The 18,789-nt window shown below is 40.8% G+C and overlaps 1 protein-coding gene across 2 annotated transcripts in view; it reads left to right on the forward strand.

The window, feature by feature from the left end:
• Positions 1-18,789, forward strand: part of SEL1L3 (SEL1L family member 3) — a 97,848-nt gene that overhangs the window by 18,149 nt on the left and 60,910 nt on the right. For both annotated transcript variants that reach the window (XM_081056469.1, XM_081056468.1), the window contains exons 3-7: positions 5,947-6,073; positions 7,757-7,878; positions 8,208-8,323; positions 10,812-10,870; positions 16,862-16,994. In XM_081056469.1, the coding sequence (XP_080912595.1) occupies positions 5,947-6,073; positions 7,757-7,878; positions 8,208-8,323; positions 10,812-10,870; positions 16,862-16,994 (557 nt within the window). The remainder of the gene's footprint in view (positions 1-5,946; positions 6,074-7,756; positions 7,879-8,207; positions 8,324-10,811; positions 10,871-16,861; positions 16,995-18,789) is intronic.

Here is an 18,789-nt window from a genome sequence, read left to right on the forward strand (position 1 = left end):
TGAATCCAGGTAGTTTGGTTCCCAAATGTCACACGTAACCATTATTCTACACTCCCTATTTCTTTAAGACGTTCCTTCACCTGAAAAAGTGACTGAGTGGTCTTGATGTGTTAGGTGTGTTGTGAGCCTTCTTCACAGAGGAGGTGACATTTGAACAGAGACTTGAAGAATGAGTAGTTTTCATAGTTAGAAAAGGAATGGAGGGAAGGGCCTCCAGGCAGAAGGGATATGCAGCTTGGTGGGGGAATGGTAATAAGTCTGCATCCCTTGAGGTTAGGGATGGTAAATAGGTTTCATCTTGCACCCCAACTGGGATTGATTGGGTGTGGCCCCCTAGAGCATGGTGTTGAGAAGGATTCTGAGGCTGAGTCTGGGCCTAGTGAAAAAGAGTGTCATGTGGATTAACTCCCAATGTCTGCCACAGGAAATGTGGAATAGCAGCACTCGAGCTATGTTATTCTTTCAGGTAGAATTTGAAGTGCAGATGGGCCATTCAGTAAATAAGACTGGAAAGATAGGTTGGAGCCCTAACAAGGGGGATTAAACACTCTGTCCTATGTGAACATGGTTCTAATCTTTCCTCTTATTTCAGACACTGGAGAACATGGCAGTTTCCTTCTTTTCCACTCTCTTTTCCTTTCCCTAAAATTTTACTCTCATTTTCACATTCATCAGATTGGAAGAATGATTTCTTATAACTAAACTCCATTATAACAAACTAATAGAAGAGTTTAAGTCGAATATTGGAGCCCGACTTTACTTGTCTCTGTGGAAATATCAGTTTATGCAGCAGGACTAGTCAAATCAATGACATGAAGATACTTTTTGTAATTGTAAGAACGATGTATTTGGCACTTTTAGGTAAAAAAGACCTAGTTCCTTTTGCTCCCCCATTAACCACAGTGGTCTGAGTTTTTCAGTAATAACACTAATTAATGCCCTGTATCTGCATTGCCATTTATGATTTCAAAACACTTTTCCCTGCACATTGTCTCATTTAATCTTCATAATATGGGAAAGAGAATAATTCTCTTCCGCTCTTTATGGAGGGGAAAGCCAAGGCTCATGGTGTTTGTTTAACTGGAATCCATGCTTCCTGATTCCTTCGCCTTTGCTATGCCACCTCTGAAATATGCTAATACAGTCCGATGCCAGGTTCTAAATGAGGAGGAACACTCTTTTTAAGTTGAATTTTTAACCGATGTGAATCATTCTGTTTTCCTCACCTACTGGACTTTGTCTCTTTGAAGCGGATGGAGCCTCCGTGGAGGCCCAGGGTGGGGTGGTCTCTGAATATGGCTGGCTCCTTCTCCCTGCCTGGGTGGAAACATTCAGAGATGTGGTTCTCTTCTCTTTTAGCCAAAACAGTAATGCATGGACCTGGTTAAAAAAAAAAAAAATTCAGATAGTGTAAAAGGGTTTGGGGGTAAGAGTAAGTTTCCACCCACCCCCGTCTTCTAATCCGGGGGCAAATTTAACAGCACTGGTTTCTTGTATCTCCTTCCCGAAATGTTCCCTGCACGTGTAAACATTATGTGGATAGCCCCTTCTCTTTGTATACACGAAGGATACTATAAACTCTCCCGCAGCACTCATTAACAATACGGCAGAGACGGTCCTGGATCAGTATGGAGTACATAACCTCATTCTTTTCAATAGCTACTTAACATTCCATTGCCGACAGTCCATCATGTATTTAACTTGTCTCCTGCTGATGGTCACACAGGTCATTTCTCGTCCTTTACTATTAACAACAAGGGTTTGCCAAACATCCTCTTACATATATTTTTGTGCGGACGTATGTTTGGAGGATAAATTACTGGGAGTGGAATTCATTTTATTCTTAAGACTCCTAGTAGTGCATATGCCACAGACTTTCTTAGTCACTCACGTCCCTGCCTAGTCGCTTCTGGGGGGAAATTCTGACCTAAATCATACTTGCTAGAAAGTAGAGTTTTCATTCTCAGACTTTGCCTTTAAGGAAAATAAAACACCTGATCACCACTGCCTTTTTAATGCCCTGTGTTTGGAAAGCATTATCGAGTTACTTGTGCTCTAGCTTTACTTTCTTCGAGTTGGAAAATCTTACCTTCTTTTCTTCCAGGTCCTGCTTACAGATGTATAGTCACAATTATTTCTTGCCACAAAACTGTCTTTACCTTCCTCTCCACAAATGGGCTGAAGATGTCAGCTGCATTATTGTGATGCGTTTGGAGCACATCCTGAGTAGGGCTTTGTTATGCGAAAACGGAACCTTTCCCAGAGCTGGTGTCTGTGTCAGGGCTCTGATCACTTAGCTGCACTGGCCAATGAGCTATGTGACCCTCCCAGCCACCCCACTGGGGGTGGGGGTGTTATTCAAAACACTTAGCAACCAGGAAGAGGTAGGGGCCCTAGTCAGTCTCCCAGGGCGCTGGCCCTAGTGCTGAAGCAGGATGGTGAGGGAGGTCCTTACTGAGCCAGGCTCTACCCTGGAGGAGAGGCCAGGGTAGAGGGTTGGGGGTGGGGCGCCCAATCATCTAACCAATATGGACACATTTCAGTTTTCAGCCACCAGTGTGGCCGCACAGGGGCATGCCAGCTGAACATTTTGTGAGACGTGATGTGGTTTAACCAAAAGCCCATTGGTCTGTAGTGGGACACCTGGTTTTAGTCATACCTGGATCTCTTATTAACTATATAACCTTCAACAAGACACTAAAGCTTTTCTTGTCTCCAAATGCAGGCCTTTGCACCATATGATATCTAATGCCTCTTCTTGCTCTAAAATTGGAGGACATAAAACAAACAAAACCGTCAAGGGGGTGGGTAATGATGCCGTTTTCCTATCTAACTTCCTCATTCCAGAAAAAAGTCAATGAAACGAATTTGGGGGAAAGATCTGAAAAAAGATAGACTATTATTTGGCTTAGACAGCACAGGGCACGTTATAGAATTGTGGAAAGTGTTGAGCCCAAGAGAGGTGCAAATCCTGACTTGGCCACCATGGTATTCCTGTGTTAGTTTATTTATTCACTCACTCACTGAATATTTCTGGAGCTTCTAGGAAGTGTTGAGCACTGTTCTGGGCTCTGGGGATGAAATAATGAAATGAAGTAATGTCCCTGCTTTCTTGGAGCTTACATGCTAGAGAAAATTGGGCGAGCCACTTCACCTCTTTAAACCGAAGTTTTCCTACCTGTTTATTCTTTCATGGCGAATGACACTGGTATTGTCACTCCCCTTTCTGGTGCCTATGAGACCCACCACTAACCAATTAATTATAGTACTCCAAGCAGCCAAAGGCAGTTACTAGAAAATAAGCCTCTGTGTTTTGCTGGACGAGAGGAATTCTAAAGTCTTTCCCGCTGTAAAATTTCATTCCTATTAATTATTTATAATTAAATGGAAAAATAATATAATACTGAGGGGAAATTACAATAGAACTCCAAATCGTAAAACTATTGAAGCTACAGATTTGACAAGAAAACCACGATCTCTTTGGTTTTGTTGGATGTAAAACGTATGTGTTCCTATAAAATGGATTTTTGATCTTTGGGTCTTAGATTTTTCCCTCCGCTGTCTTTTGCTGCAAGTTCTCCTGTTCAACCTGTTTTATTTTGATCTTAGGATAAGAGAGAGGCTCATCAACATTTACTGTTCGCTCCTTTCACTTTGGTAATCTCCTTTATGAAGCCCCCCTTTACTGGAATCAGGTTGGGCAGAATCAAATCCCATTCATTTTGATAAATGCTTCTACTACATACCAGATAAGTCAGCAGCAGCCATCAGCAGAGGGGTACCTGGGGGGCGGGGGGGTAACGTGGCCACAGGTCTCCTGTTTCACTCAACACGATGACAATCAAACAGGTTGGGCTGATGTCAACCTCTTGGTGATTTTTCCTCCCAGATTCCAAGGATAACAAGTCCGCCATACCCAAATTGAGCTCAAGTTGTAAAGAAAAAGTTTGTAGTGTTTCTGAATTCCACTCTTTTGGGTTTCCAAATCCATCTCAACATAGCAAATCAGGTAGATTTGTGGACACCAAGGAACATTTGGCTTACTTAATTCTACTATCGTGTTTCCCCGAAAATAAGACCTAGCCAGATAATCAACTCTAATGCATCTTTTGGAGCAAAAATTAATATAAGACCCAGTCTTATTTTATTGTAATATTAGACCGGATCTTATATAATATAAGATCTGGCATAATATAATATAATATAATATAATATAATATATAATATCGGGTCTTACATTAATTTTTGCTCCAAAAGACGCATTAGAGCTCATGGTCCGGCTAGGTCTTATTTTCAGGGAAACATGGTATATATGTACATATAATAATATATACAGAAGTCTGACATTACAAAAACTTTGCTCTTATGATTTCCAAATTATAATGAACCACGGGTACCTCTTTCTATGATAAAATTTTTTTTTTCTCACAGAGGAATGAGAGCTGGGTGTTCAGCGTCCCAGGCTGAGGCTCCCATAATTTGTGTCCATATTGGCATTTGGTAACTTGCCTAGAAATCTACTCTTCCCTCTCTAAGAAGTCCAGGGAAATAAATTATTTTCACCATTTAATCATGGACATTTAAATCAAGGAGCATTTTGGAGAAAGAGAAAAAATGATCTTTATTCCTAGGTTGAATTCAGTGAATTCATTTCTCTTTGGTGGGAGGGAGCATAGGAAATAAGAAATTCACCTCTCCGGCTGCAGGATGCCCAGATGCCCCAAGCTTGAGGCCCATACCGCCTGCCGTAGGGTAGGGGGGTTTGGCTCTCCTCATCTTTCAATAAAGCTGTTGGTATGACTCAAAAAACACACACACACACACACACACACACACACACAAAAAAAAAGAAATTCACATTAGCCTTGTTTAAAGCAGTAGATATTAAATATAGATGAAATAACTCAATTCTCCCTTTGAGATTCGTCATGGACACCCTCTTTTCTAGAGTCACAGAATTCTCCCACATTTTCAAAATAAAGTGGACGCCTCTCTAATTTTAAGGGGTATGGTTACTAATATTTGCATAGGATAATGTGTTGAATATATTAGGAAAATCTGCACAGAAAAAAAAAATGCAATTTTAAGAACGTGGATTCTGAAACCAGACTGCTTGAGTTTGAATTGCAGCTCTACCTCTTATTATGTAACCTTCTCTAAGGCTCAGTTTTGTCATCTATTAAATGGGGGGGGGGTGATAATAGAACCTATTCCATAGATTGTTGTGAAATTAAATGAGATTATTCCTGAAATGCGCTCAGTCTATTGCCTGGGCATATTCTAAGTGTTAAATAAATGTTAATTATTATTTTGGCAGCTGTGCCTCTATTTCCTCATCTGTACACTTGGGATACTAATGAGAATTAAATGCATTTATATATTTTTTTAAGTTAAATTATTATTTTACAGCCGTGTGGACCATAATGAGTGTGAATGAAGTGTTAACTGTTACTATTATTCCACAAATTCAAAATGTTTTCCTTGACATTAGAAGACAGTGTGTGAAATGGTTGAGCACATAGAACCTGAGCTCAAAACATGAAATTTGGCTCTACCACTTACTAGCTCTGTGACCTTAGGCAATTTATTTTACCTGTTTAGTCCTCAGACTTTTCATCTGTACAGTGGGACTAATAATAGAATCTCCTTTATAGGGTTGCTATGAAAACTAACTGGGCTAACTCTGTAAAGTGCTTAGCGGGCGCTGGCATATGTTCCGTGTTCCATACATGTTTGTTATCAGGTTGGTGCAAAAAGAATTGCGGTTTAAAAGGTTAAAAATAATTGCAAAAATCGCAATTACTTTTGCACCAACCTAATAACACTTGCAGACTATTTCATTTAAATGTTGGATTGGAGCCAGGCAGAGGGGTCCAGGAAGAATGTGATTTGGGAAACAATGCTTTTCTGGAGATAACTGAAAGGCAGCTGTCTGGTCCTTTGCAGATGTGGTCACCCTCCTGGGCTTTCTCTATGCCTCCAGCGGAGAGAACACAGGCATCGTGAAGAAGTTCCCGAGGTTTCAGAACCGCGAGCTGGAGGCCACCCGACACCAGCGGATCGATTATCCAGTGTAAGAATGGGCCGATGACGGGGGCTGGTGGAGCCATGCTCTTTTTATCTGAGGCTGGGAGCAGGCAAGTGGAATGAATCCCTTAAGAGGACAGATAAATCTTTTGTCATATGTTTTGGAAAAATGTTGAAATCTACACAGCTTAGGCAGAATGTGTGGACCTGAAGGCCTCAAAGTATTCTTTAGTGATTCGTGCACTTCAATCCTCAGTTTGCCTTAGACTTTATATGTCAGTCTCAAGAATGACATGAGTGGGGGAAAAGGTGTTGGAATCTGAGGCCTTTGCAAGGTTCCAAGTGTAGCCAGCCACTGCCAGCACAGATTGCAGCCCTTGTTGTGCCTTTTCTGTCTCGGAAGATTGGATGAGCCACTGGAAATCTTCCCACTTCTGATCTCCTCCGTTGATTTCAGCAAAACCCAGATATGTATATATATATATATATATATATATATATTTTTTTTTTTTTTTTTTTCCGCTGCGGAATTGAAGATGCTGAAAATGGTTCACCTCAGACTAGATGGATTTAGCAGAGTGATTTAATTCTTCCCATGCTGCTGGCTGTAGAAAGATCTTGACTCACTTTACTGAGCGTATGTTCTTGCTAAGCTTCCTTGTAATAACTTATCTTCATGAGCTTGCTCAGCTGGGTGGGTCAGGAGGGAGCCGTGTGGCACCATCTGTCTGCATCTTTTACCACTGATTTGGAGGCCAGATTATAAAGCCCAGATTATTCTAAAGGACTTGTTTGGATGTATCCCCAAAGAACCTGAGGCCACTGCCACTTTAACCCAAACTGAATTTGTTACTGGGGTGATGGAGAGAACTCTACGTTTGTTTTGACCTTGATTCCTGTTTTATGTGAAAAATTTAGTTATCCCCAGCCCCTCATCTTTGAACTGCCGGTCACTAGCACAGTGTGTGACATCAAGTGTTCAGCAAATATTTGCTGAATGACTGATGGATCATATAGCTTGGCTAAATCTGTCCTAGTTAAATTGACTACTGTTAATTTATCCTCATCCCACAAATCATAGATGTACAATATATATTTTTCCAACTAAAGCAGTCCCAGTTCAGAAGTGGAACAATTAGATTAGTTGTTCCATATTGGTCCACCAGAACTGTGATACTGAACAACCTAACATGTGCCTTAAAATAGTATATATGTGTCCCAATTAGCAAAGAGTGATGCCATTTGCAGAGTATGACATTTTTTTCTACCTCTGGGCTTTTGTCTTGGAAAGAAACAAAATTGCTCAAAAAGCCCTAATTATGTGTTTTTTTCTTGTAATAATCGAAATTAGAATAGCTTCTTATCAAATCACCTCTTATTAAAATCCAGATTTTTTAAATTCTGTGTCTAGCTTGATAAGCCTTAATCAAGAATTCAAATGGCAGGAGTGTGAGATTCTCAAAGAGGCACAGAAACAGAGTTTTTGGTGCAAGGTAGCATGTCTGCTAGTTTTGTACAGTGATGCTTAACTCCTGTCTCTTACAGTTTCTATAACTACTTCCTTTGTCTCAAGAATCAAGCTTTGCAAGCTGAGATCCCATGATAAACTCGAAGGCAAATTCATTCCTTCGTTGGAAAGAAAGCAATTTACTTGGTCATTGTTAACTATAATTACCTGTTCTTGGATGATATCAATCTGTAGAACCTTTTTTTCTCCTCACTTTTATAGGTTTACTGTTTCATTGTGGCTTTATTTACTCCATTATTGCAAGGCCAATCTCTGTGGGATTCTGTACTTTGTTGATTCTAATGAGATGTACGGCACGCCTTCTGTATTTCTTACCGAAGAGGGTAAGTGTAAAACAGAACCTTAAAATGATATTGTTGTTTTTCTTATGTTCGGTCTGTTGACAAATATGTCTGCATAGAATAAGGGCGATATTGTCAATGTGACAGTTTCGTCACAGGGATGGTTTTCAGATTAAACTTTTTTTCTGGAAGCTTAAAGCAAATGTCTTCTTTACAAAGGAATGCATTTACTTGTTTTGTTGTTGGTTCACTCTGTTTTTGGTTAAAGGAAGAAGGAAGGTGATCCAGCCTGGTAGCTTCTTAGGACAATTATTTAAAAAATGAAGCCACTTCATTCACTCCTAACTATATTTTTATCATTTTCCTTTTAGGCCACTTGCATATTCAAATGCATCTTGTCAAAGGAGAAGACCTTGCTGTAAAAACTAAATTCACCCTACCTTTGAAGGAGTGGTTTCGACTGGATATCTCTTTTAATGGAGGCCAGGTACCTGTATGCATGCCCCCCCATGAATCATATCAGCATCGTCACTTAACGTTAAGCATTGCTGTAAAGTCAGGGAGCAAGGTCTGTAAAAACAAATTTGTGGTAAATGATCAACACTTTACAACTATATACTTTTTTCGATCAAACTTTTATAGATTGGAGTTTAAATCATAAGAATCCCATCCCATTTAATTGGCTTTTAAAGTGCTTCTTTCGACCATATTGTGAATGAGTAAATAATATAGCCAGCTGTATAGCCTCAATGATCTGAGGAATTTGGTGCTTTTCCCCTGGCAAGATAGATTTTGTGGAAATAAATGTTAAAACAGCATCAGCCATGTTTATGTATATGGTGTTATCAGATCTACAACTTTTTTTTTTTACAGAAAATTTATTGGTAAGTTCAGTCAAGAAGTGGTTTGACAGTTTTTGGCAGTTGAAACAATTGCTTATGTTGGGCATAAACAAACAAATAATAATTAACAAACCTAAGAGATAATTCTGGCAGAACGAAGGGTCTTTATCTATTTTGTACTATAAAACACTATCACTGTTTCAAACACTCATAACACAGATTTTATGGATTATGGCAAATCTGTTGTTATAATTGAAGACAATTCCATTTTTCAACCTACATGATGTCAGTATACTACTGTTTTCCTGGTGGCTTTATTTTCTCATCAGCTTTTCTTATTGATTTGTGGTTTTCCGGTAACAAAACTGAAAGAGACGTCTTGTTTGTCTTGTGTATTAGATAATACAGACTTCCCTTGGTGGCTAGGCTTATCACATTTCCTTTTTCTGACGAGAAAAGAAATCAGGTCAATCCTTCTTGCTTTCCTGAGAAGAGTCTGAAATGTTAGCTGGGATTTTTTGTATGTTTCTTTCCTGAACGACGTTAGGTGACATAGCTGTGGTCCATGTTTTAGCTTCTCATTTACATGAGGATTATGATGGCATTGAAGCTTGATTGCTGATTTTCTCCTAAGGAGGTTGGCTCAGTGCTATGTGTCACTTAGACAGGTATCAAACCATCCGAGCCAATCACAGGTCTTATTTTGCACCTGCTGTATGCAAGGCACTGTGCTCAAGGAGCTTATAGACTATTTATGGAAATAGCATTAAATAGGTGAAGGGATGTCATAAGGCGAGCTTAATTGCCAAATGATTCATATTGATTCAGAGAAGAGAGACAGCACTTCATGCTGGGATGCTCAGGGAAGGTTTCATAGAGAAGGTTCCAACGAATGGGCAGAAATGAGATAGAGGAGAGAGCCAGGGGCATTTTAGCACATCACTGAGGGTGAGCAGATAAACCAGTTGGACTGGAGTAGAAATTTACAGACTGTAGAACGCTAAAAGAAGAAAAAACTATCTTTAGGGCTAGAAAGTGGAGAATCTTGAATATCATGGAATTTAGATTTCTACTTGCAAAGCAGCAGGGCGTCATGGAAGATGTTCGAGCAGAAGAAGAGTAAATCAAAGTAGTTCTTTAATTAAAGAGATGAATTCAACGGCAGAGCACATGATAGGGTAAAGCAGGAGAGAAGAATTAGGAAGACCAGATGGGGTGGAAAGAAAAAAGAAGTAGTTTTTTTTCTTTAGTAGACTTTTTGTCTTTTTTTCTTTCCATCCCATCTGGTCTCCCTAATATACATAAGTCCCGAAACAATACTTAATTATTTTTCTACACAAAATCTACCTCTGTGGTGGCGCGGCTATATTCATTGCTTTGACTACATGGACAAACTGACTTAAAGTAAATGGTTTGTTTAAGTCATTTTCTTCATATTGTACATGGCTGAACTGGGTTCGGCTTTACGGGTTAGTTTGTGTTTCATATGAGTAGATACAGTGTTGTAGTCATTTCAAGAATCTAGTTAGGCCAGCATATGTTTGGTAAACATGCTTCTGTACTAGCACTGGGGGAATAAAAGGAGCCCCTTAACTCCAGAGGTTTATGTTGTAATCCAACACAGAAGAATACATGACAGCTAATGACATCCATGACAAAAGCATTGTCACCATTGAAATGACGGTGACGATTCTCAGGGCTTAGGGAAAGAGTGTGAGGAACAGCCGTGCATGAAGACCGTTCAGCATCAATCTTGTCTTTCCCCCGAAGGCTGTCATGGAATCTGAGTAAAATTTCAAAATGTATCTTACACATTCCCTTGTTTTTCTATGCTATTAATAAACTTTGAAGCACGACTACACCAAATGAACCTTTGTCTTGTAGTTTGGAAATACCTGAAGCCCGACTGGGAAAAATTGCATGATAGGCCTTTTTACCACATCAAATCATTTGGAGAAATTAAATTTCTTAAGTTTTAAGATAGACACAGGGCTCGTAAACTGATCATTTTATTTTTGCAGCCACTGAGCAGGCAAAAGACTAGGCAGCACATTTTATGAGTAATTGATACCCAAGACCTGTATTTGTGATGTGAGGTGTTGAGGCATAACTTGTGTATCTCTCCTACCACAGATAGTAGTAACCACCAGCATTGGACAGGATTTGAAAAGCTACCATAATCAGACGATTAGGTAAGTGCGATCTTTCATTTGATTCAAATTTTTGCTGGATGAGGGTTAAGAAATCTTCATGCCTTAGCCTAGCCCTCAACCCTAATGTTATCCCCACACCTCCTTAGTCAGCTTTTCCAAGCATGGACTAATCTGCCCTGTGGCTAGTCTTTGTACTTTTTTTTTTTTTAATTGTCAATAAACTCTCCCCGTTTCCCCCACAACCTTTCTTCTAAGCAAAAGAAACTAGTACTCTCTCCAGATCTCGTTGTAAATTCTTCTTTTCATGGCACTTTATATAATTCATTTTCTTGGAAAATTATCTTCTACGAAGGATTCTGAAAAATAAATCCAAGTATTAATGTTGCTTATTGAGAATGGTTGGTGACTTTGGCCTAGTATAAAACATAAAAGCAGACAGTCTTCATATTTATGTTTATAATCTAAATTTGAAATGTATGCAACTATTGATATTGGTGTAACTTTTCATTTTTATAGAATTGTTCTCCACAAGAGTTACAGAAACTGAGAATTGGGTCCCTTGCCTTATATTTTATAACTTTGTAAATTTACTTCTCTATCCCTGTATAATAGCAGGTTTTATAGTAGCAGAACCATGAGGCAACCTTCCTTAGGAACTCAGGACATAGATTGATAATATAATATAAATATCAATGTGTGTGTGGTCATTTCTTCATCCTTGAGTCATTTGACCACACCAATTTGACTACACCAAGCGCAAAGCTGCCTTTCCAAACAGACTCCACACAACCCAGATTTTCTTGAAAACTAGTTATTACAGAAAGGAAAGCAAATGGGAGGAGATAGGAATTAAAGGGCCTGTACTCTAGTCCCCCACCCCCACTCCCCATCCCTGCCTCCCCACCCCCCACCATTCCTGTTTACATTACTTAAGCTGATTTCTTTCAGGCCTTGGGCACGTAGAACAATTCTTATTTTCATGGCCGGATTAAAGGATTGAAGTTACATAGAAAGGCTAAAGTAGTGTTATTCCATAGCCTGGAAAGAAAAGGTCAATGCTGCTTTGATAGCTATATTGTACCATAGATGCTGAGCCTAAGACCAGAGCACACGTCTTAAAGAGCACCAAGTAGATTTAGACCAATCAGAAAGCAGCCTGCAGATAGGAGTCTTGTTGTATAACACATGGCTGTGGGCCCTCTTCTCAAGAGTTCAAGAAAAAAAGGCCTGGGAGTTCGCTTTGGTGCAACAGGTGATTGTGGCTCCTTTGGAAATCTCTTCGAGTGCCCTGTTCCGTGAAGGGGGCCCCAGAAATGAAGGGTTTGTGTTTCAGGATGTGAAGTCTAAAATAAAATCCTTCCCTTCGCTCCCCTGACACCCACCTGCAACCCCAGGACATTTTTAACAACCGATTGCATTTCATAGGGTCTTTTGCATTTTTTATAGAAGGGCTTCCTTTGCTCTTAAATCCCAGAAATCTCAAGGCTGATGTGAGTGAATCGCAGACAGAGAGATCACATTATGATCCAGGGCTGGGACCAGAGTAAGGTGAGAGAGGATAAAACAAAACTAAAAAACGAATCCCTCAGTAATTACATTAGTTTATGGGGGCTGCCAGAACAAAGTACCACACACTGAATGGCTTAAACAACAAAAATGTGTTGCCTCATAGTTCCAGAGGCCAGAGGTCTGTGATTAAGATGCCAGGCAGGGTCATCACCCTCTAGGGAAGGTCTGTTCTAGGCCTCTCTCCAGCTTCTGATAGTTCCTTGGCTTGTGGCAGCAGAACTCCAGTCTTCATATGGCTTTCTCCCTGTGTGTGTGTCCGTCTTTGTCCAAATTTCCCCTGATTATAAGGACACCAGTCATATGGGATTAAGGCCTCCCCCCCGCCCCCAGTATGGTTTCACCTTAACTAACTACCATGTTTCCTGGAAAATAAAGCCTAGTCGGACAATCAGCTAATGTATCTTTTGGAGCAAAACTTAATATAAGACCTGGTTTTATTTTACTATAAGACCCAGTTTAATATAATTAATATAATATAATATAATATAATATAATATAATATAATATAATACTGGGTCTTATATTAATTTTTGCTCCAAAAGATGCATTTGAGCCAATTGTCCAGCTAGGTCTTATTTTCGGGGAAACGGTACATTTGCAATGATCCAGTTTCCAAATAAGGTCACATTCTGAGGTACTGGGGGTTCAGACTTCAACACGTGAATTTGGAGGGGAGACACAATAAGAATAATCATGATAAATGACACTTAACACAGTATTTTTAAGAATCAAAATTAATGTAAAGAACCCATGATGAACAAAATATGAAAATGTTAAGAAGAGACAAAATCAGTATAGTCATATAAGATTCCAGAGATAAGGACTGATTTCCAGGTACATAACCAATTCAACATCCCAGTTAAAGCAATGAAATGATTCCTTACCTGGGTATACTGGCAGTGCCCAGACCCTTGCGTGCCCTCACCACCATCTCCGCTGCCCTCCTGTATCCCTGGAACCCCCCCATCAATAGTACAACTGAAGAGTTGACACCAGGCCCATTGGGGTCCCTTTGGGTTGATGTTTGGAATTCCGCTTTCAGAGTGGGCCAAGCCAGTAAGGTAAATATTTTAGATGTTTATAGGTGTTCCAAGGAAAGCCTCTTAACCTTCCGTTTTATTTGTTCCTGTAATTCAAACATAATGATAGCTGCTCTCCCACAAAGTTGGTGTAGGAAGATCAGTAATTAAGTGCTCAGAAGTACAGTGCTACACACGAGGAAAGTCTCTCGGTAACACTTGGTGACAAGTAACAGCTGCAGACCTGTATAGTATTGAATCCGTCTGTCCATCCATCCGTCCATCCATCCATCCATCCGTCCATCCATCCATCCCGTATATATTCACTTATCCAACATAACTACCACATGCCAGATACAGTGCTGGACTCTGGGAATAACTACAGTCTGTCCCTGCCTTCATGAAGCCAAAAAAAATCTAGTTGGAGGAGACAGAGGTTAAATAAATTCCTAAGTAAATTTATAATTACAAACTGTGGTGAATGTGGGGTAGAAAAGGAATAAGGCGGCTTGGGAGGATGACGAAGGGTCAGAATTTAGAGCAGGTCCTGAGGAAGAGACATTGATGGTGAGAATTACACTAAGGGGTGAACGGGGCAGCTAGTCGGAATCTCTAAGGCCCCCTATGCCAGACCCCTCGAACTGGAGCTATGTCCCAATTCTGAGTGAGGTCTGCTGAGCAACGTCGGTCATTCTTTCAGGCTACCTTATGTCCAGATAAGATTAAAGATAGCTTGCTAGTGTATCTGAGGAAAGGAACCAGCCTGGACGTGGGAAGAGTCTGGCTCAGCTTTTATGTCAGCGAAATTGATGACCATCAAACAGTGCACTGTGCAAGGATCTCTTGCCGAAAAATGTTGGAGACCAGACTGGAGAGATGTCCTATTTAGTTTTATTAACAATAATTGTATATATATTCTAGTACCATATGGATCAAGTAATGTATCGGTCAGTTGAAAACTTCAGTGATAGCAAATATCCATTTAAAAAGATACCTTAAATATTTTAATGAAAAAAAGAGAAATGTGCATTCATTTGCCAGGTTTTCCTTTGAGTAGGAGTCTACTGATTGGAGTTCCCTGTGATCTTTTTGCATAAACAGCATCCAATTTGTTTCTTCCAATGAAAAGAAAACCAAGGTACTTATAAAACTATCAGAGCCCAAAGTTCATCTAGATTTCTTCAGTTTCTTTTTCCAGACTTTTACCGTTGTCCTAATTCCACAACAATTTGCTGAGTAACCATTCTTTACTGAGTCTACCCAAAGTATTCAACTTAATGTTTATGGAATGAATAATTCTTTCTGCCCCACCCATATTTTATTGGGTAGCATAATATTAAGTTGTATGATTACAATGACCATACAACTGTCATTAACAGGTTTGGGAACAAACACATCTTTTTCTAAGCATGTAATTCAAGAGATGGCAGCAAACATCCAACAGTGGACGAGGTCAATCATAATAACCGTAGTTAACAGCTTGGTGTCTGCTACGTGACAGGCACTGTTCTAAATGCTTTGCTTACATATTAGTTCATTTAATCCTCACAACAACCCTGTAGGTAGGTACTATTATCATCTCCATTTATAAAATGAAAAGACTAAGGCTCCAGTAAGCAAGATCCAATATGTTGTAGGGGTCGGCTCTCAGGGGAGCCTGGTGGGTTGGTTAAGCGGCGTTCCATTACAACAGCTTCTGCTGCACCAGCATTGCTTCGTATCCACCGAGTGCCAGATTGTGTCAGGAGGGTGGTTCAGGTCTTTCCAAGGTCTTGAAAAACAGAATCAATTCACAGCTCGCGGAGGTAATAACTTTGAGGTCCCACCTGAAAAGAGGGAGGAGACCATCATCATCTCGTGGTCTTTCAAGCCTGAGATTTTGTGAAGAGAAATATCAGGAGATGAAGCACTTTTTCCCCCACTTGACTTGCCTTTGTATAAAGCTCATTTCTGCTTACTGTGGCTGCTGTCAGTTGATGTTGTCCACAAGTGCCCATTTCTTCACTCCTTAGTCTTCCTCTCTAGCCGGGTGCACCTGCTAAGGATCAGGTTCCTTGCTAACAGTCAGTCCATCTCCTCTCCTGGGATGACCCCGGCTTTCCTGGCTCACTGACCCAACCACTAGTAGCTTGCTCTGTCCCCCTGTGTGTCACTCTGGCCCATAGCCATCATGGCTCTTCGGGCTCCTGGACGCCTGCCTGACATTTTGTGTTCTTTCCTTCTGCTTCCATCTGTCCTCTGTGCTCCCTGCTTCTTTCCTGTTGGCCTGGCTTCTCCCTCAATGCCTATCTTGACCCCCACCTTGCCGTTCACAAATGCTCTGATCGCACCTTGTCCACCCATTCCTATTTTAATTTTTAAATAGATAATAAATGCACATGGTTTAAAAAATCAGAAGTATCTAAAAATGTATACAGTTAGATGTCTTGCTTCTAGCCCTGCCCCCCATCCCTCCATCCCCTACTCCCCCCACACTCCATGGGGAAATACTTTTATTAGTTTCTTATATATGCAAATGCCAAAAAAAAATCCATTCTCCTTTTTCTTAGATAAAAGATATACCCTTTGTTCTGCACTTTTATTTTTATTTTTTCCACTTACCAATGTATCTGTCTAGGTCAGTACACGGAGCCCCTTGTCCCATTTGTAAGTGATATAGTGGAATAGCTCACATCTAGGGCCCATTGGGCGGATGTGGGCCAATCTTCACTGACAGACACCCAGAGTTTTCCCATCTTTGGTGAATATAATCAATGCTTCAAGGAATATCTTTGCACATTTTATTTGCGCCAACCCAGTTCTCCTTCCATTTTTCCTTCCTGATCCTTTTAAGTCTTTCAGAACAAAGTAGACTTATAGCGAGCGTGACACCTGTGCTGACTTCTTGTCTTTGGCCACGACCTTTGACCTTGTGGTGGCTGCCTCCTCCTAACTCTGAATTTACTTCAGTGGTTGTCTAATGGATATGTTTTCAGTCTTCTTCAACAACCACCTTCTATCCATTCAACACGGGTTTTTTTTTTCTTTTAGAGCATAACATTTCTAGTGGTGACCAGCAATGCCAAATAATTTTAATGATTCCCAACAATTTCCCCAATCTGAATAGCAAGTACTTTTTGAGTATTTGCGGTGAGCCAGGCACTCGGCTAGATGTTTTGTCTGTATAGTTCACTTAATCCTTTTAATAGTCATATAAGTGAGAAACTAATTTACTAATGAGAAAACTCAGTCTCCGAGAGGTTAAGGGACTGGCCCAAGGTCACACAGCCGGTAAAGGGCGGAGTTGGGATCCTAGTCCAAATCTGCCTTACCCCACAATGGTCTCGCCTGCTAGAGCTCAGAATGAAGGGCTTGTGTCAATTTGGGTAAGTCAATGACGGTGAATGAAAGAGTTTCTTTAAAAAGCTGGTTCCAACCTGGAGCCTTTGTGTTTTTTTTGTAGCTTCCAGGAAGATTTCCATTATAATGACACTGCTGGGTACTTCATCATTGGAGGTAGCAGGTATGTGGCCGGCATTGAAGGATTTTTTGGACCCCTGAAGTACTGTCGCCTCCGCACTCTGCACCCTGCACAGGTGAGCTTGGGAATTCTAGAAGTTTCAGGTGCTCGGGGTTGATGGGCATGTGGCTCAGAGGCCTGGAACTCAGCGTAAACAAAAGACTTATCCAAGTTGGATCTCTCATCGGCTCTGTCATCAAACATTATTAATATTGAGTCTTTCCCCCCAGCTAACGTGATAATAGATTTCTGTTAACATTTGGTTCATTTAGTACTCATAAAATGGAAACCATTTACTTCCTCTGTTTTAATAACTACTGGCTTAATTATAGAATAGATTTTTATCAGGCTGTTGCCTATCCAGTGATTAAGCTAATGAAAGGAGAAAGTCTTAGTTATTTGGTAAAGCTTCTTTTATATGCCATTATTTAAAGTAGCGGAAGAAGAGACACTAGCAAATGAAAATCTTTGTTTCGTTCACTGCTCTCTTCAGAAACGCAGGCCTTCAGCTCACACTTGTGTGGTTGGTACAGAGGGTTTTGTGTTCAGAACTGCGTCTGCCATTGGATGGCTCTCACATCCAAACCCCACCCACAGGTGGGACTGCCCACCTCTCCAGGCCAGCACCAGCCGGGCTGCTGGGGGACAGGAGGGCTCCCCCAGAAGGGGGCCTTCGCAGTGGTGGTGTTTTCTGCCTGGGTAGGGAGATCACTGAATACCTGAGCAAAGAACATTCTTTTATTCCTGTGACGCTGTGGGGGTTGTTCTGGGAAAAGGTGGAGTCACTAGGCAAAGTCAGTTAGAAAAAATGGGGAGCCCTACGGCGGTAAGGTGCATCTTAGAATTTCTATTGAGAGACCTCTATGAAGAGGAATAAAATGAAATTTATTTATTCATTTGTGCAGCAAATACTTATTGAGCACCTAATATGTGCCAGGCTCTGTGCTAGGTGCTGAGGCAGGCATCCAAGATAAATTAAGATGATAGCTTTCAAAGCTTTTTTTGAAGGTGGTCCACAATAAGAAATCTATTTAATATTACGAACAGTACATATGTGTGCCCATATATACACTTATACATACACACACACACACACACATATAACACAAACTGAAACAAAGTTTACTAGGAATACTACCCTTGCTATGTTCAATGTAGTCTAATATTTTGGGTTCTACTTTATTAAAAAAAAAATCGCTGCTGGTTACAACCCACTGAAATAATTTCATGACCCTCTAATGGGTCACAACTTGCATTTTGAAAACCACTGAGTTGAGATAAGGCCTCCATTCTTGAGGAGCTCCTTCTCTGGGTCTTAAACAGATAAGTCATGAAAGAATGTGGTATGTGTATTAATTCAGGTGTGAGCACAGTGTCTAGGAGCCCTGAGGTGGGAACATCGGTTGGCATCAGCAACCAGGTGAGGGTGGGGTAGGCTGTTAGGGAAGCCATCCTGAAGTGAGAACCTTGAATCTGGCCCTTGGAGGTTGTGTAGGAGCCTACCAAGCAGAAGAAAATGGCAGGAGGACTCCCCATCAGCTGGCATAGCAGGGGTAAACTTGGCATCCCTTGGGAACCGAAGGGGAGATGAATATGATTTTCTTGGGACAGCACGCAGTGAGGGGGCAAGAAGAGGCTGGAGGCCTGGTCTCTGCGAAATTCTGACATTTACGAAGCCCTGCAGAAAAGATGCCACCAAAAGAAGCTAGAGGGAAGGGGCCAGAGCCAGCATGACCTTGAATTACACCCTGCTTTTGCAACTCCAGAGTGAATGATCTGTGACCAACAAGCCAGCTAGTGATATCCGTGGGAGAAGGAAATCAGCCCCAACACAGCCTCACAGGCATCGATGGGTGTTTGATCACAATCGT

The sequence above is a fragment of the Rhinolophus hipposideros genome (assembly GCF_964194185.1).
Source record: "Rhinolophus hipposideros genome assembly, chromosome: 1".
Classification (NCBI taxonomy): Eukaryota; Metazoa; Chordata; class Mammalia; order Chiroptera; family Rhinolophidae; genus Rhinolophus; species Rhinolophus hipposideros.